Source organism: Mesocricetus auratus, unplaced genomic scaffold, assembly GCF_017639785.1.
Source record: "Mesocricetus auratus isolate SY011 unplaced genomic scaffold, BCM_Maur_2.0 Super-Scaffold_100676, whole genome shotgun sequence".
Taxonomy (NCBI): Eukaryota; Metazoa; Chordata; class Mammalia; order Rodentia; family Cricetidae; genus Mesocricetus; species Mesocricetus auratus.
Window position 1 is genome coordinate 39,230,327 of NW_024429266.1, and position 20,088 is coordinate 39,250,414.

Genomic DNA, 20,088 nt, shown 5'->3' on the forward strand with positions numbered 1-20,088 from the left:
ACCTGAGCAGAGGATAGAAGGTAGTACACACTTGAGGAAAATGTGGTTTCAGACAGAGAATGACATCATCGGGAGCTTTGGGTGGGATTGTGGATGGCTTATTTATGGTCAAACTCTAATGGAGGAGAATAGTCATGGCTTTTAGGGAACAGTCCAAGAATGGTCAGGATTTCCCAAAACAGTTTAACTCTTATACAAGGTTTCTAAATATATCATGGGTCAATGGCATGATGGGAACAAGCAGCTTAGCAAGGCCAATGATATGAAGATGCCATTATAGCGAAGGACAGTAAGCCACCATTGAAGTCTGTCGTGTTGATAGTAGCTGTAGTACACCCCTGAATCTCATTAACCATCGGAAACTGTTCAGCTTGCCTATTAGTTTTCCCTGCTTATGTAGCCTGCCTCAGCTGGACCTAGAGGGCATACAGAAAGAATGAAGAGAACAGTGTGACCAGATGTTCCGAAGCCTTTTCGTGGGGGCTGGCTTAGTAGGCTTCGGCTAGGGGAGAAGCCCTAATGGGAACATCTGCCAACACCAACCCTCAGTTAGATGGGACAAGAGAGCAGCAGATGTGGTAGACTTCTCCTCCATGACAGGCCACCATGCCATGCTTCACAGAGCCATCACTGTCCCTCCACCCTCTATAAACACCCTACTGAAGACTTAAGGAGATGTACACCAAATTTAGGGGCGACTGTAGAAAAAGACAATATGAGAGCTTTGATAAAAGACTTCTAGAAGACTGCGAAACTAAAGTAATGAAGAAACTCAAGGCTAAGCATGTCAAGGTCAATGCTATTTCTGGCTGTGTGCTTCTCTAAAGGAAGAAAGAGGAAAGAGACACGCCTAAGCACTGTAAATTTGAAACATGAAGAGCCTTTTCAGCCCAGACTATAGCTACCACCAGTCTTTACCTAAAGCCTTGGAGTACTTACAAAAGGGAACAACACCAGATTTGATTATTGAGTACAGGACTGTATAGGAATCTAGTGACAAACTCCATCCACTCTGTGAAGCAATTACAGCACAGCAGACCTGACGTTTATATGGGCTGGAAAGCCAGAAGGGAAGGGCACTATTAAAAACAGGACTTTTCATTTGCTTAGACTTCTGATGGGAAAAATGTGTGAAGTGGGAACTAAATTGAAAAGTAGCTAAATCTTTTTATAGAAGTACTTGAAAATGGTGCCTCATAAATGTGCACATTTTTATGTTTTTCTATATCTGTTAAAATCAATTTAAGAGTGGATGGGAGAAAGGGAAATGAAAAAGAGAAATCTTTGTTTACCAGTCCAAAACTTAAATCTCTTAAACGTGAACACATATGCTCACTGTATGGTCTGTGTTGCATAGATTATCATTTTAATAGTATCTTTTTTACATAAGCATACACATATATGTCCTAATAGAAAGTATTTGTAATACAAAGAGCCCATATGCCTATGGATAACAAATGTTGTGGTGGCCATTGCATCCTCTTTTCTCAGCAAAGGTGCTGTCCTGCTGTGACACCACCGCCACAGAAGTGGCCAGCTGCGTCCTTCTCTGGCTTATTTCAGTGGTTTCCTACTATTCTCGACTAGGACCAGAAGGAAAGATTCTTGCCTTATTGACCTACAGATTAGGGAGGATTGATTGAATCTACAGCTGTCAGAGTCATGAAATAAATTAAACCAAGATGATAAGTAAAGACAGACAAACTTCACGGTAGTGGGTGAGATCAGATCCATTCCTTTTAGGTAAACCAATATAGTCCTCATTGGCTTGAAGGAAATCAAATGGCGGTTCCAGCCCCTGTATTTGAAGAGTCCTCACTGATGGGGAGCTCTCTCAGGCACACACTCAGCATCTCCTGGCTCCACTCCCCCGCTCTGGTCTCTTCATTCACATCTCCCACTGGATGAATGGCCCTGGAGAACTGAAATTTCTTCGCACTCTACGATCTAGTAACCATCTCCACTATCAGGCTCACCCTGTACTGTCCATCAAAAGACCACAGGATCACTGCAGCCCACTCCTCAGGAGACAGCCTGCCTCTGCTTCTCATGCTCTACTGTGATGTTTCTAGAACTCATATCTAGTCTTGTGACTTACCTGCTTAAAATTCTGCAGGATTCTCCATTATGTCTAGAATAAAATCCAAAATCTTTATTTATCTTCCATGCCTGGAGGAATATGGCAGAAGTTCAGTTCTTATTTCCTTCCACCCTGAATGTCACGCCAGCCATGAACAAGGATGACAGAATGCAGAGTAGATAGTTGAATTCCAAAGACAATTGGTCTTCTTGATGAAGACCACAGTGAATGGGATTCCCACCCCTATGTGTTCTGTTTTGTTTGATGGTTGGGAAGAAGCAATGGAGAAGCTTTGGTGTGTGATCATATGTGCTTTCCGTGCCCCGTGCATTTTTCTTGAATGCATGAACTATAGATCTTATGTCTACATTGTAGTGTAATTTGCCAGGGAGAGCCACTATGGTCACCTACCAGAGTGCTTTAGCCTGTTCTCAATTTCGAATGGCATTTTAATCCAGTTTAAAGTGTCAGTAATGTGTTTCTGTATTTTTATAGAAAAAAATCACATTTTATAAATAATGGTATTATGCATCAAACTGTTTAGAAAAGGAGAAATCTGCCATTAATGTTAGGTAGTACTATGATCTAGCATATGTGCACTTAGAAAAACTAGAAGTGTGGTAGTTACTAGGGCTATCTAGAAATAATTCAGTTGTCCTGACAAATGTGTAGTAGTTAAATTGTGTTCTCTCTCTCTCTCTCTCTCTCTCTCTCTCTCTCTCTCTCTCTCTCTCTCCCACACCCCCCACACACACACTTATTTTTTAAAGACAAGGTCTCACTGTATAGCCCCTGCTGGCCTGGAACTCATATTGTAGACCTGTCTGGTCTCATGTGGTCTCTGCTTTTGACTTTATATGTTCTGTAACATATGACCAAGTAAATATGATGATTTAACCTTTGCTGACCTCAAGCAATGGTGAGTTTGATGTGGGGCCTCAGTTAGCTTGTGTATCTGATTTCTGCACCCTGCAACGGATAAGTAGTGTACTCGCAGTAAACTTTCTTTCTGTTAAGCACCTGATACTGGATGCTCCTTGTTACACAACACTAGCTGCCTTCCCCTAGCTGATGAAAGCATCATGGGCAGACATTGAATATAGTTCCAAAGCCAGTGGATCCCTGTGTGTGTATATCTCTTGAAATACCTAGAGTAGCATCGTCTTTTTAAAATGTCCTTAACTTACACTTGTCAGCAGGATTTGGTAACACTGTAGCTTGTGTCTTTTAATTACCGACATAGTGACTTAATGACTTTGTTCTAAATTTGTTGATATACAATTAAATCTGTTCCGAGCTGTTTCCTGTGGCTGTTTAACTTACAGGATTATTTTAACTGTTTCTGGTCTGCCTTACAAAGCAACTGCATGAAAAGCGTTAGATGCTCTAAAGTTGCCTTATACCCTTCACATCACTTTGCTGTAAAGTGGGATGCAGGACAGTCTTTTCACTAAAGGGGAAAGAGTTCCTAAAAAGCTGAGACTTCGCATTTCCACCTTGTCACCAGCAAATGACTTTAACAAAATACTAATAAGTTTAGAAATCTTGGTACCCAAGTGATGCTGATGGACTGTTGTACTTAACATCATTGCTCCGACACTGGCTGACTGGGTTTATTAGCTGTAGCTGGTGGAGTGGACATTCCCATATGTACATGCACTAATTCTGGGGAAGTAAATGTGGCTCAGCTAACCACGGTCATGCAGAAGACTATTTAAAAGAGATGGTGTCCCTTCCCATCTTAATATTATGTAAGAAATAAAAGCTTCCATGTCAAGTGAGATGGTTTTCAAAGAGTTTACATTCTATGAAATACATCCCTCTGAAGTGAAATGATTATTTTGTATCTAAGTATGTTCCTATTTTTCAAATGTTCATGTGTGTCCTAAAGTTTCTTGATTATGGGATTTGGCAAAGTGGCTTTTTCCCCTCGTTTCCATGAAGTGAAATGAAGTGGTCTCTGAAATGAAGATGCTCAGATGTGGAGACAGAGAGACATGGGGCTAGCCTGTAGGGCAAACTCTTTGGGCCTTCTTATTCAGGGTCATTTCTCCTTGCAGGACACTGTGGCAGTCCCAGGAGCTATTGCTATACTTAGACCCTTGGTATTTCTAAGTAAGAGAGAACTCCTTGCTGCGGACAGGAGAAAACATGAGGGTTTCTCTCTGTGCTTTAAACCCAACTAGAAAAGAAACCCTCACAGCAACTGCTGTCAGCCCAGGCCAGATAAATGGGACAAAGATGTCCTGTCCTTCTGCGTCCCTGCCCAGAGCAGGGGCCTTCTGTCAACATTCTGAGCAGGTGCTCCTCCTCCAGCATCTAGAAGGTGAGGTTAGGATGTCTTGAGAAAACCATTGGCTCTTCTGGGTATTTCCTCTTTTCCTCCTCCCCTCGGGGAGTTGCCAGAGAGTAGGGAGCTCTTGGCAGCAGCAATAATACAGTTGCTTTGGCTGTCTTCAGCAACTGAGAAGGGAATGATAGGTTTACTCTGACATGACAAACCTGCTCTGTTCCTAAAGAAAGAAATTGTTCTGAGCCGAGGAAAACTCAGTTATTTAAATAAGCTCATCACTACCTGACAGCAGTTTGCAAGCATTTTTGGAAAATGGATGTTTCTTCCAGCCAATGGTGCCACTGAGCATAAGAGTTAAAGGGGAGGCTGCCCTGGCATGTCTCTGCGATGACCCTGAGATGTTGTCTGCACAGACCCCCAGGAACTGCTCTGTGAAGGGCTAATGGGGAAATCCACAGTGTGGAGGCATCTTTTCTCTGAAAAAAAGTGCTCAGATCTATAAACGATCACCGAGGAGTTCTTTTTTCAGTTTACAGCTTCCTTGGGCTGCAGAGACTCTATTCAGGGTGTCCTGAGTGGCCCCAGAGTCTGTGTTCTAAGAAGCCCCCTAGGGGGTTCAGATGGGTGTGGAGAGAAGAAGACCCACGGCTTCTGCTCGGCCCTCCTTGTCCCCAGCTCGTTTGGGTAGGATAGTCATGTAAAGGGGAAACATCGTGGAAATGGTTTTGTCTTTAAGGGAAGCAGCATCCCAGTGGTCTCTTCTCCCTCCCAGTTTCATAGCTGGAACAGGTGTTTTGTAGTTCTCAAACCCCAGTCAGTGAGCCATCTGGCTGCAACCAACAGTCTCCACCACTCCCTCCAACATATTTGTACACAAAAGCTCACGTGAAAGTTGATGGCATCATTCTTCTAATAGTCACAAACTGAAAACAATTAAACTGTCCATTAAGTGGTGGCCAGGAGAGCAAAACATGCTATATCCATACACAGGAATGTTACTTTTAAATTAATATAAGTGAAGTTCTGGTACATGCTGCATGTGAACAAATCTCAAAAATATACTAAGTGAGAAATGCTAAAACAAAAAGCTACCCATTGTGTGATTGCCTTTATATGAGTCTGTAAAATGAAGGTTTGTAGACACAATGATTGTCGAGATTTACAATCTGATTAACTACAAATGGTTTTAAGGAGACTTTGGTGGGTGGGGGATAATGGAAGTGTTGAAACTGGACTGTGGTAATCAGTATACTCAAGTACGGTTATACTAGGGAAGTTTTATGGAATGTGAATTTATCCCAGGAGGCTGTTAGTTTTATTTACATAGTGTTCACCGTTTGCACCATGATCAGTGCAGTAAGCTTTTTTCTGTCTGAGAGAGGAACTGTGGTCAAAAGGTTTCTGAACAACCAACCCTTGAGTTCCCCAGGAAGGTGCCCTCACCAGGAGGAAATAGATGAGACTACCTGATCTTGAACTTTTCTTTTTGTAACAAATTACCAAGCTTCCAGTATTTCATGATAGCAACAGAAAACAATGATACAGAAGTCAGTGTGTATTGGCCACCCCATCATGACTCATTCCCATTTTCATTTAAGAATGACCTCAATGTAGCAATATAAAATAAATTTCATTACATCTCATGCTTGGAGGCATATCTTTTTGATAGCCTTCCAAAGCAGTGTCTTTATGAAGAAAAGCACTTCCTCAGTTGGTGGAGTCATTAGCTGAATTAGCAGTTCCTTCTTTAATGGGATAGCATGACTCCTTTAAAACAAAGATCTTGGATGCTCAAGACTGGGAATTTGGCGCATCATTTCCCAAAAATGAATGAAGAAATATTGTTACTTCGAGGAAAATAATTGACAGCAGTTTGTTTTTGTTTTTGCCAATGATAAAATTCAAAACTTAACTAAAAACTGTAATATTGGAAAGTTCTGTGTCTGCCACTATGAACTTGACAACAGTCAAGGGATTTCTGGTGGTATGGGTGCAGATTTCAACAAATGCATTTGTTTAATAATGTGAATGTAGTCTCAGTTTTTGAAGAATATAAATAGAAGCATTGGGTTCTAAATGTTTGAGAACTGTGGCCTAGTAACTAACAGTGTGAACTCTGGAGTCAGGCTGCCTAGATTAAATCCTAATATTACCACTTACATAACCTCAATAAAGTCCTTCATCTCTCAGTGCCTCGGTTTACTCATCTGTAAAAGGAGAATTAAGTGGCTAGACATGATGGTGTACACTGTAATCTCAGCATGATACAGCTGAGGAATGAGGCTTGAGACTTCAAAGCCAACACTGTATCAAGAAAGAAAGAAAAGGTAACAAAATAGTACCTAACTCAGATGTTGTAGGTGTGAAAATTAGTTAATGTATACAAATATTTATGAACACTAAATAAATCAACATACATAAATTAGAATACTGTCTTACTTAATAAATTGTTACTGTTGGTCTTGACGAATTGTAATTTGTAAACTAAATACATAGATGCATAGTAGAAAGTTTTGCCATTGAACCTCTGCCATTTTGGGTTTTGTTCTTAACAAGCATGTATAATGGGTTTTTTAATGAAGATTTGAAGATGTAATATAATTAGTAGGATAGTTTAATAAGAATGTAAATAGGTTACAGTTATATGACATTTCAGTTCCCTACCCCTGTGATGTTGAAAATTATGATTTTGAGGTCTAGGAATTTGGAAGATTATGTTACCAGAGAGGAGTGGCACATCAAACCTTCCCACTTTCAGTGTTTAGGAAAACATACAATTTCAAGGAGACAGTGACCAACTTGGGAGAAACCCGTGTATTTGACCCTGCCTGGAGGCTTGTCGTAAGCTGTTTTCTTCTCTAAGATGTATAGAGAGGCCAGTCGCTTTGCTGGCCCTGTTGGTGTGCTCTGCTGCTCTGTGTGGAACACCCTGCATGATGCCCGAGGGCCTTATCAGGCAGCACAACCCCAGTGCAAACAGTGGACATTGGGCCTGGGCCACTGGAGCTGGTGCGGTAGTTTGCTAATTCACCTGCCTGCTTTGTGAAAGGTCCAGTAACTATCTGCCGTTCCCTACCTAGCCCAGCAGAGCAAGGACTATATAGTCTGTGCTTCTTTTTAAATTTATTTAATTTTATCCCTGGGTAGTGTGGCCAACACAGCATGCATGCAGAGAGAGCTTCTAGAGTTAGTCCTCTCCTGCACCATGGGTTCTTGGGGTGGAACTCAAGTCGTCAGGCTTGTGTAATGAGCACTTTCACTCACTGAGCCATCTCACCAGCCTTTTGTACTTCTTAAATGCTCATGAATACATTCTTTTAGTATAAGGAAGGTAAGGTGGCCTGCAGCAGAATGGCAGTTGTTTTCTTTTCCTAGAACATGAAATTGCCATATTTTTAGAGTGCTAATATTATGCAGACCCACTCATGTTTGATGGTAAATAACAACCAGCTAGAGCACATAAAAGTTGCTCGAATTTCACTGACTCAAATGGTGTCAGCTCTCTTCAGAGAAGCAGAGACACAAAAGAGTCCATTTGGGATCCATCTGTTTCATGCCATCCAGGCTACTCTGCATGTAGTGAAGCTGGTAAGCTAGTCCACTGTGGTGTTTAACTCTTAAATCCTGGAATCTTCAATTTTGGCCCCAATTCAAGGTTTTTTAAAGGATGAATAGTCTCCTGTTAATGAGGCTTAGTCTGATCCTTCCTTCCACTTTTAGGGTGTGTTTTTCAAGCGACACATAAAGCACTGTGCGTATGTCTCTGAAAGCACGGGATGGTAGCCTCTCCGATAGGACACTTACTGATGTGCCGGCACTTCAGTGCTAGAATATTTCCTTCCCGTGTGGCTGCTATCCTGGAAATACAAAATCTTGTCAAGTCGAAAGCCAAAGACTTTTTTTAATCCGGTAGAATCTAGTCCCAAAATGTACTGTGAAGTGAAACTGTTAGTCATTTGTAGTCATGCCCTTGTCCTTGTCCCAGCTAGGGTCATACTCACACTCCATGTCTTAGCATCTGCACTACAGCCAGTTCGCCTGGGCAGGTAGACAGTGCCTGCGATTGTCCCGTTCCCTCTTTCTGACACTGGAACCTTTGTCAGTTCTCACACTAGCTGCATGCTGTTTCCTAAACACAGTGGTACTCTTTTCACTACAGTGCTTCCTGTTCCAATGCCTGGCAGGTTCTGCCTGCATTGTGTAACATCTTTGAAAGGACCTTTGTCTTTGTGACCTATCCAGCTCCGGGAGAGGGTCTCCAACACATCAAAGAGTTCATGATGAAAATGATCGTTATTATATAATCACAGGTTCTCATCTTGTCTTTTACATATGTGCTTGTGTTTCAGGAAAAAAGTGCCAGCTCGAATACAAGGCTTAAAACTAATAAAGAAATCCCTGGATTGGTCCATCAACCCAGAGCAAAGTAAGTCCCGCCTTCTGTTTTCCTTGTGTTGTCCTTAAAATTCTGTTTTTGCCTACCAGGTAATCAAGGTTTATTACAGAGCTTTAGTGATTGAGACAGTAAACAAAACATACCCTCAGAACATCCTCAGTGCCTATCAAAACTGACAGTTTCAGGCCATTTAGTAAAATAAATAAATAAGAGGGATGGCTTTATGGCTATGAGATGTAGGGATCTTAATTAATATATAAAATAATACAAAGCTCAAGGAAAGTTACTAATTGATGGCTGCATTTAAAATTGTGAACATATCTTCATTAGAATATAATTAAAATTATGAACATACCTTTATTAGAATATACTGTAAGACAGTAGAGGTTGCAAGACAAAGGATGGCATACAAATGATAGTGTGGATTTTCCAGACTATAGGAAATAATACTACAAAAAAAATGCAGAGAATAGGAGAAGTTGTGAACAGCCATTTGACTGAAGAGGAAGCCCGAGTGACTGGTCTGTGTGAAAAACATGTTATTTCATTCCATCAGATTCTCAAAAACATTTAAGTCTGACAACACAAAAGTTGGCCAGACTACAAATACCAGACTCGCTTTAACCCCTGCTGGTGGGTTACACAATAGTGCGGGGGGGGTTCAGGCTGCAGTTTTCCTATCTAGTAAAGATGAAGCTAGGCAAACTTTGCCCTCCAGCACCTCCAGGGGCAGCCATATACCCTTGAGAAACATATCCACATTTGTGCTGGGAGATATTTTGGAATCTCCATAACAGCAGTTTAGATAAGCTTTCAGAAATAAAACCAAGTGCCCATCAATAATGGATTAACAATGCTGTGGCATGTTCTTCTGATGGGAATGCTACATGTCAGTCAGTGAAAAGAGATGAGGTAGATACATGTTACACACATCAGGATGGGACATTCTCAGAACAGTAAATGTCGAGATGTTCCTTTAAGCTCAAAGGCATAAATAAGAAATATTTTGTGTGTAAGTATATGGCAAAATAACAAAGACAAGCCAAGATATAAAAAAGCCTTGTTGAAAATGGTGGCTCGTGACTGGGTGAGACACAGTTGGACCAGAGGCTCCTAATCTAAGTTATGAAGTAGCAACAAAAGTAATTTCTGGTTGTGGGCCACCACAACATGAGACAATGTATTAAAGGGTCACAAAGTTAGAGAGAACACTATCATCTTGACACCTGGAAGCTACTCCATCTGCAGGGAGAGACGGGACTACAGCTTTTAGAGATATATACTAACTGGAGTCCTATGCTTACTTTAAAATGCGTGTGTGGCATGTGTGCGTGTGTGTGAGAGTGTATACACACACATGTGTGTTTATGTGTGTGTGTGAGAGAGAGAGAGAGAGAGAGAGAGAGAGAGAGAGAGAGAGAGAGAGAGCGCTTTAAATTGCACATGGAATCTTGTGTATTTAAAATGCCTTGGGAGTGAGAAAACAAAGACAAATGCCCTTAATTGGGGCTGTGTAAATGAAATACAGGATGTTTACACAGTGAAAGATTGGTCAGCAGTTTAACCAAGTGCTCTGCGGCAGTGCACAGTGCTGCGTGGACCCTGGCAATGTGATATTATCCTACATTCGCTACATAGAGCATGCTGCACGATGAATTTTAAAACTACAACCAAAATAGATAACTTGATATTTTAGCACATTCAGAAATACTGCAAGATAAAAGGCAAGGGTTGGTTTCCCTGGGGCAGAGGGACACACAGTTGGGAAGTAACCTTGGGTCAGCTATATCTTGTGTTAATTAGTTTTGGTTTGAGTTTCACCGCAGCGTATATTGGTTTTGTTTTTATTTTGAACAAAATAATTAAACAAATAAAAGTAGCTATTTATGAACTACCACTGGGAGGATGCCAGAAAGATTAGAATGAATCTTCTGCCCCAAAGTTCAGTTGGAAATGGCTGATGATCACAAAGAAAAAAACTGAGCAGGATAAGATTAATTTTGGGTGTGCAAGTGTCCAGGCAGGACAGGCTTTGCCTCTGTCCACTTGGGTTTCCATCTGGACCTGAGAATTACATTGTTACAAGGTAGATTAACAAGAAAAGCGTATATGCTGGGAAGCCCTGTGAAAAAATGACGCAAAGCTTTTGAAACCCTCAGTGTTGTAAGGAGCAAAGAGAGGCAATATATTTGGGGATGGCACTTTACATCTTCAAAGGCAGAACATTAGGAATGTAAGGCCTTGCCTCCTGTCTTAGTTAGGTTTCTATCACTGTGATAAAACAACACAACCAAAATCAGCTTGGGGAAGAAAGGGCTTATTTCGTCTTACAGCTTGTACTCCATCGCTGAGTTGAAAACAAAAAATCAAATTTTGATTGCTATGGCAAAATACCTGAACAGATAATGCCTGAAGAAAGGAAGGTTCATTTTGGCTCATAGTCACTTGCTCTGTTGTATCTTGGCCTCTGATAAAGGAAAAAAACATCATGTCCAGGAGCTTGTGATATCACAAAGCAGCTTACCCATGGCAGCCAGGAAAGTGGATGCAAGGAGAGACAGAGGCAGGGATAGCATGAATGTGTAAAGGGCCAGAGACAAAAAGCATCCTTCAAGAGCCTGCCCCGACTGGCCCACATCCTCCCGCTAAGCCCCACATTCTAAGGTACCCACCACCTCTCAATAACCCATTACACTGTAACTGTCAGTGAATTCATCAATGATGAGCTTAATGATCTAGTTGCCCCCTCAGAACCTCTTCCTCTGAACCTTGCTGGATACCTAGCCTTCGTGGCATTACCTTTGGGAGGTAGGTCATTATGAGATCCAAGCCACATTACTGTCTTGCATTTTTGTGGCTGAAGTTTTCCATACTTGGAAATTTTATATGTTACTAGAAATGAAAGCCGAATGCCTTTAGTTCTGAAGCTCATCTTGCCCGTCCTTACTTCATTGGATTGCTTTGCACATGAAGCTGAATAGTAACTTCAGTAGGAAAAAAAAGCCTCCGAGGGTGCAAGTTGATCTTACAGAGCTTTGCAGTGCCCACTCGGGTATCCAGTGAGGTTTGTTAGTTAAAGCAGACACCACTATGTAACTTTTTGTTAAGGTTTAGGTCTAGTGAATATTCGCCCCACATATCATGCTGTATAAACTTGTGTACCGTGGAGCAGTAGTCCCTTTGTAATATATACAGAGGAAAGATAAGAAAGTCAGTGGCTCTCTCTACCCAACTCACAGTCATCCAGTTGTGCATCAAGAAAAGAAGATGCTGAGAAGAGGAATGGTACCCAGGAAGGGACTGGTCCTCATGGGGCAATCTGTCCTCTTAAATGCTGATATTAGTTCTGCAGTGTTGATAGGGTTTCCATGTGATAAAGGCAAGTTCCATGAGTATCCAGGCAAGCATTTGTTTCATCAGATTCCGTGTTGATGAGATTTCTTTCTTCCCTCTGGAATGAGCCCATGGGAGAAAGGGTAAGCCTTCTCTTTCTTACCTCACTAAAGGAAGTGACAGACAGCTAACTAGGACCCGGAGGGAGCATTTGCTCCTCTGGAGAAGTATGCCGTAGTCTCTCTGACAGAAGCATTCATCTGAAGATGCGTACGTCATGCCTGAGGTTTTGATAGTAACAAGCCCCTTTCCCATTCACTCGTTCCCACCTATGGCAGGAAGCATACTGATTTCAAGAGTGAACTTGGCCTGGTATATAAAGGCGGGCAGGGAGCAGTTCCTAACATTGGACAGTGCAAGCTAAAAACACGGAGTTTTTTGTGCTTGTGTCTGCACACACATCCTTAGGCCAATGCCCGACACCTTTAGTCTTAAGTTACTGATACAGAACCCATAATAAGTCCATTGTGACCACAAAGATGGCAGCCGCGCTTGCAGAGTTAAGATACCCTCCCTCGTCCTCCGTGCGTGTGTGGCTGCTAACCGGGCACGGCTGTTTTCGTGTTGTCATCATTGAAGACATAAATGGAAGTGGACAACAGCAGCAGATGGTTAGCAATAGAGGCTTGCTTATGTGTGAAGAGGAGTCTGAGGCCAGGCACCTTACCCGTGTGACAAGCCGCACTGCCTCTGTGAGGGGTCAAGAGTCACATGAATTTAAACAGCACTCCGTTAGTTAATTAGCAAATGTCTGTTGCCTTGCTGTTGAATACAAAGTAACATATTGCTAACAACTGAAGGCAGTAGCTTGCACCATTAGCACCAAAGCCTAAAAACTGCTGTTTTCACCCTGGCAGTGGTGGTTCACATCTTTAATCCTAGCATTCAGGAGGCAGAGGCAGGCAGATCTCAGTGAGTTTGAGATCAGTCTGGTCTACAAGAGCTAGTTCAAGGACAGCCTCCAAAGCCACAGAGAAACCCTGCCTCAAAACCGCCCCCCCCAAAAAAAACTACTGTTTTCATGAAGTCTTTTGAACATTCTTAAGGCGGCTGCACAGACATGTGTCTCTTATGTTATCTATCTGAGGACACACAGCTATTTTAAAGCCTTTGCTACTGGGAACTTACAACTGTGCAGAGCCTGAACAAGAACAAGAAGAACCAAAGTGTGTCCATGCGGCCAGCATGGGTTCCGGGCAGCTCATGCTCTGCACCCTGAGGGAGCCTCAGAGCCTTGCCCTCCCTGCAGACACCGCTGAAAAGCTTGACTGTGCTGATCTGAAGCCTGCAGGAAAGTAGCATCCAGGACAGTAGCAGAGGGAGGACCAGCACCACCCCCACTGCCAGAGAGAGTGTCAAGATGAGATATATACAGAGCTGAAGCACATGGGGCTGCAGGTTTGTGCACAGCCAGCCAGAGCGATCCACTCTCATGGCCCTGGGTGTCACAGTATTGCAGCAGAGTGTGCTGGATCAAGACTTCTGGAATGGCCTCTGGTCAGCAAGGGAACATTAGTAGGTGGTTACAGTAGGCTCGCTATTAAAACAATGTGTAGTAGGTCTGCCTCCAGAGTAGCACAGGTAAACAAGACACTTTGATGTTTGAGCAGGTGGAGCCAGGAGGAAGCTGGGAAACAGTGCACACGGTGGCTTTTCTACAGAGGGAAGGCTGTTTGCTTCGTTCGCTCCATCCCAGACTCTTACCCTGCCTTTCGAATCTGCTACAACAGAGGTCCAATTCCCAAGCAGAACACTTCCCTGGGCGAGCGATTTCATAAAGGAGGGCAAAATTGCCCGCTATGTGTGAACGTGCTTTGTCAGCTGTGAACTGATTAGTGGTGTCACAGGCTTATGTCGGGTTTTTGTTTCATCGCACAGCTGGTGGCATGTGCTCGCAGATTTTAAGTCGTGGCCTTACACCTAGAGGAGAGCTTCTCGTGGGAATCCAGTTCATGGAAAGCCAGAGGGGTTTCAGGACACATGTGCCCTCCTGTGGCCTCTAAGGTGTGAGGAGTGTCATGTGCCGTGCTAATGCCACGTAGATGGGCTTCTCCCCACACTCAGCTTAAAGAAACCAGTCTAGGCCCGCCTTCCACCCTTGTCCCCAGACACTACAACCACTGTAGTTTGTGTCTCTCATACAGTGCCCTTCACCTTGATGGAATATCAGTGTCATTAGGCTAGGACCAGGTTAGCCCTGAGGCCCGTTCTGCCACAACTTCCCCATCTATGATCCCTGCTCTCTTTGCCTTCATACATGTTAACCCAAACAACAACATCATCAACAGCTAACTGAGCAGGCGAAATTGGGGGGTGGGGGGACGGGACAAGCAGCACACGGGGTGAGGGTGACTCAAAGGCACTTCTTAACCTATCCCCTATGCCAACGGAATTTCAGTTGCTAAAGGTGCAAATGCTGGCCAGGGGCAGTGTCAGGCAACCGTTGTGTCCTCTGCTCTTGTGTCTTCAGCCAGTATTTATAGAATCATAGTAGCCTGTGCCAATAATGCTGCAGCTTCTGTTCGATCCATGCTTCAATGTAACTGTGTAATGAGAATAATTTGCTCTGTCTCACACACACACATGGGGCCGAAAATGCCTCATGTTGCATGTCCTTACTTTGTTCTTTGAAAGTCCCAAGTGTGTTTTTGAAGAAAAAAAATTGGCAGGCCCTACCCAGTAATATCAATATAAGTAACCCCTGGACATTGAGTGGAAGTTGTATTTCTATGTCATGAGCACTAGTAGACTTTGGAAATACATTTGCAAGATCAGCGCAATGACATCTATTCTAAAGTAGCAGTTGGGTGTTTTGGTGGGAAAATATGCAGTGAATGGCTGTCTAGCCCAGAGTCTAGGGGTTCACTATCATTTCCTCGAGAAGGCAAGGTTCAAGAAGCATTGAAATATGTACTCACCATTCTTTGTTTTCCAGCATGCACATCTCTGAAAGCCAACAAGAATTCTTCAGAATGCTGGATGAAAAAATTGAAAAGGTAAGAATGCAAAATAAACAAACCACATTATTTCTAGATAAATCTACTAACTAGAAGCTGGGATGATACTTTTTACCCCTGTGTTCTAAATCTTCTGGCAAAGAATTGGACAGGAAGTTTTAAAAAAGAAGACAAACAAAAAAGAGTGCATATGAAAATGATGTGTTACGCCCCAGAGTCATAGGCTATTCCAGTTCATTCTAGTGTGTCAAATCAGGTAGACGCCACTGGCTGCTAAGGATGGCTACTGCCTACCAAAGTCTACCTGGTGCCGGCATCCGCCTGACATTACACTGAGTCTTTTAGCCATCTCATCCCTGTTTCCATTACTCCCCTCCTCTGGGCAATGTCTTGTTTGCCTCCAGACCACACCAGCAGAGTGCTGTTACAGATAACACACAGGGCTATTGTCTGCATTTTTCTGAGGCACAGAATGCTTGAGTGACTTTCCCACGATGCTCCCCTTAGGCTGCAGCCTCCCTTCCTACAGTTTCAATTACTCACAGTCAAATGTGGTCCAGAAGTACTAAAGGAAAAGTCAAATAATAATTCATGGCTCTTAAGTAGCTCACAACTATTGTCATAACTATTATTCATTATCATTAACCTCTTACTGTTCCAAATCCATATATTGAACTTTATTATTCTCACGTAAGTATCTATGTACATTCACATGGGGCCTAACCATCATCCAGTCAGACGAGGGTGATCACCTGATACTGTTACACAGCTGAAACTTCCTCTCACCCAGTACTGTTGGAGGCACGCTGCCACATCGCAGCAATGTCTGTCTGTTTGTGGTGATGCCACTGTAAAAAAAGAAGTACTCCACTGCCAGTTGCAGGGAAGGCCAGCACATGCAGTTACAGTACATGATGCTTAGTAAAAAAGGGCTGTCCTGCTGATGCGTATACTTCTTGTGGCTGTGTTTAAATGTTTTCCTTCTGCATATAACAAAATAGAAGTTGGCTGTAAGAAAGGATGGCCTTTCCACATTGATATCTGTCTCGTGCATCTTGGGTACCTTAACAAGCCACATTAGGTGACTGGCCTATGCCATCCAGATCTATGGGAGCTCCCTCTCTGGTGTTTAAACAACAAAATTGTCTAATGGTATATTTCTCTAAATGCAGCCTCATCATTATATGACATGACTCTGTATAGGAAACCAGAATATATAGGGTTTGGGAACCTATTCCTGGCAGGTTATAGGGATGACTATAATAATGGGGATTGGAATTCCACGGTTCTGTCTCTCTTCAGAGTCTTCAAGTTGTTTCTCTAGCAATCTATGGATTTACATTGACAGTAAAGTATACAGTTGATCTGTGTAGAAATGCAAAGAGTAACTTGATCTCAAAAGCCACATGTACTGAATGGAGTATGGAAGCCAGTGGCATTGTTAACTTACAAATCTGACATTATAACCTAAAAACGCTATTCTAAGAATAAACTCAGAACACATTGTACTGCAGTTAAATCACCACAGGACAGTCTTTTGAGTTTCAGTTTTGATTATTTTACCTCCTCTTTCCATGTGTGTATGTGCTGTTGCACATGTTGGTTTGGATGCACACATACATGTATGCATGTAGAAGCTGGAGGTCAGTGTTAGCTATCATTCCTCTGAATCTCTCTGCTTTGGTTTTTGAGGCAAAGCCTCTTGCTGGGACCTACCTAGAACTTGCCAGTTGAGCTAGAGTTGCTAGCCAGTGAGCTCCAGGGATCCACCGTCTCCACATACCAGTGCTGAAATTAGTCATGTGCCATCATGCCCCGTTTTTTTATGTGGATTCTAGAACTCAGGTCCCTGTCCTTGCAAGTTAAGGACTTCATGATGGAGCGCTCTCTCTCTCTAGACCCACTCCGTTTTTGTAGATTGGGGGCTCTTAGGTGGGTGTTGCTTGTTTTCAATTTTGATTTTGATTTATTCTTTGTAAACTTCATGCATGTATACAATGTGTTTTGATCGTACCTAACCCTCACTCCCCACTCCAAGCAACTCCTCTCAGGACCCTGACCCATCACAGCTGTCTCCCAACTTCATGTTCTCTTTTATAATTTTTACTTCTAAACCAGAGTCTGATTAATGCTGCTCATATGTGTGTAGACATGGGATAACATGGGGAACCTACCAGGAGCCACACTTGTTAAAAAAAAAAAAACTCTCCTCTCCAACGGCCAATAATTCCTCATCTAGGGGTGGAGCCTGCTACGTCCCTCTCAATTCCATGCTGGAAATTGATACTGTGCTGGTCTCATGATGTAGGTAACCACAGTTGCTGTGTGTTCATGTGCAGCAGCCACATCGTGCCCAGAAGACAGCACTTCACAGCTCTCCTCCCCACGCTCTGATTCCTGCCGCCTTCTGCCCCCGCTTCCATGATGTTCCCACACAATTGACAAAGGCGGGGATATTGATGTCCCGTCTGTGGCTAAACACTCATAATCTTTTGTTCTTAGCACTTAAAGCAGCCATGCCTCTCTGCATTAACCATTCCCCACTGCAGTGAGAAGCTGCTCTGAGCAAGGTTGGAAGTAGCCCAAGTCTATTGGTAACAACATAAGACCATGTTTGCAGATGCAGGCATGAATTCCCTCCTGAGGAGCGGACCTCAAATCCAATCTAAAGAGTAGTTGGTTACCCCGTTAACTGCCTTGCCACTGTTGCAGCAATGGGTACATCTTGCCTGGAAGGTCAGTATTGTAGCAGGCAGAGTCCAGCAATGGATTAAAACCCTTGAATTATTCATCCCCCTGCATAGCACCTTCCAGCTTTATGAAAGCCAACCAGGGGGAGAGTTTTCTGGTCAGCTCAAGGCTGATTTCTCTGTGTCCTGCATCCGAGTGTGTGGTGTCCAGAAGTAAGATCTTACCATCTAGTTATGGTAGACAAACAAGAACAATGGCCATAGCCTGTATTATTTTTGGTGCCTCTTGGTGTTCTCTGAGAAATAACTTGTATGGAGGTAACCCATGCCTGGCACGAGATTTTCACTTAATAACTGGTGTCTTTGGAGAACACCATTATTTACTAACATGGGGTACTTCTGTTGAAACTCCTTTCAAAAATAGTTTTAATTAGCTTACATACTAGTGGAGATTCCTAAGGCTTCTTCATACATCTGTAATTATAGAACCTACCTCGACCTCTTCTTCATGCCCCCTGCATCCCTGTGCCCACTCAAACCTTTAGCTTTGGTATTCTCCTATTTCCTTCATAACCCATATGTTCTACTATCTTCTCTTATGTTTTTCACTTGCACTACAGGATCATGAGTCCTCAAGTAACTTTGTCATGCAGACATCATTTTCGTTAAACCTTTCCCTGGCCCCCTATTTCCCATCGCTCTCTCTCTACTAACTGCTTGAGCCGTTCTTCCCCCAATATTCCCCTCTCTACTTTTCATTTCACTTGTATTTTACTAGCTTCCTTGTGCTGAACACAAAGATTTGAAGCAAGGATACACATATGAGAGAGAATATGTGGTTTTCTTTTACTGTTTGTGGGTGTTGCATCTGGACATCTCTTCCTGAAACCCTGCCTTATGGTTACACTACTTAATGCAAGATAGAAATTATCTTGAATTCATACGAATTTCGGAGTTGACCCAATATCAAAGTGGAACTATGAAAGAGTAAGTTCATAGTCGTCTTTCTCATTGAAAGACAATAGTGTCAAGGACATCACAAGAAAAATCCACAGAAGCAACTAACCTGGCTCATAGGAACTCACAGAATCTGAACCAACAATTTGGGAGTCTGCATGGGAGACTCCCAAGTCCTCTACATGTGGCAGCTGTGTAGCTTGGTCTACTTGTGGGACTCCTAACAATGGGAGCAGGGGCTGTCCCTAATGCTTTGCCTGGCTCTTGGGAACCCATTCCTCATACTGGATTGCCTTGCCCAGCCTTAATAGAAGGGTAGGTGCTTAGTCTTGCTGCAACCTGTCATGCCATGCTTTGTTGACACCCATGGGAGGCTTGCCTCTTTCTGAACAGAAACAGAGGAGGAGTTGACTGGGGGTGGCGGGGAGGTGGGGAAGAGGGAATGGGAGGTGAGGATGGGGGGAAACTGTGGTTGGGATGTAAAATTAATTAATTAAATTTTTAAAAAAGAAGACGAGCAGCTACCACCAATGTAAAAACTGGAGATGGGTAATGAATTTAAATGCTACTCTGTAGAGTTGCCAGCTTGTATAGAAATATTTTAAGTGTGTTTTTTTTATTTTTAGTAAAATATTGGCATACGTCTGACTTGACATTGAAAACTTCATTTCAGATCAATTACCAAGTTTCGCATATTGGTTCAAAAGACGTTCAGCATGCTGATACCATTTTGTTTAGTAAAGAAAAGCAAAAGAAGAAAATTGTTCCCACTGTAATGATAAATTTCTTCTCTGTTTATTTTGCTTTTTTCCTCTACTAGCTTGCTTTTGGCAATAAAAAAGATTTGCTCAGTGGTTCAGGGCAGACTGGAAAAACTGAAACCTGCATTTTAAATTAGGTTTTCAACATTTATGAGCTCTGATAGGCATTAAAATGACCTTATCCCTTCCCAGGGAGTTTCCTTGACTGAAACTGTCTCCTTTTGCTCAGAACCAAGTTCATCGTTTCTATCTAAAGCAAGACTTCCTTTTGTACCTAGGATAGGGCGTGACATGTTTGGCACAACCAAAACACCAGTTCTGACTAAACCATGCACTGGGTAGAACCTTCTCTAGACAAGGAGTATTTTAAATTCAACATGAACAATGCCCCCACTATTGGACACATTTTCTTTTTCTTTTTTCTTCTTTTGTGTTTGGTTCTGATAATCAAACACAGAGACTCATACCTGGTGCCTGCTGGGCAAGTGTTCTGCTTCTGTGCTATGCCCCAAGCCCAGATATATTTATATATAAAAGAAAGCTGTTACTCCATCTGCCATG

At 42.6% G+C, this 20,088-nt stretch overlaps 1 protein-coding gene across 7 annotated transcripts in view; it reads left to right on the forward strand.

Annotated features, from left to right (window-relative positions):
- Positions 1 to 20,088, forward strand: part of CUNH1orf21 (chromosome unknown C1orf21 homolog) — a 193,773-nt gene that overhangs the window by 159,075 nt on the left and 14,610 nt on the right. For all 7 annotated transcript variants that reach the window (XM_040738970.1, XM_040738968.1, XM_005071277.4 and 4 more), the window contains 2 exons: positions 8,723 to 8,799; positions 15,098 to 15,158. In XM_040738970.1, coding sequence (XP_040594904.1) covers positions 8,723 to 8,799; positions 15,098 to 15,158 — 138 coding nt within the window. The remainder of the gene's footprint in view (positions 1 to 8,722; positions 8,800 to 15,097; positions 15,159 to 20,088) is intronic.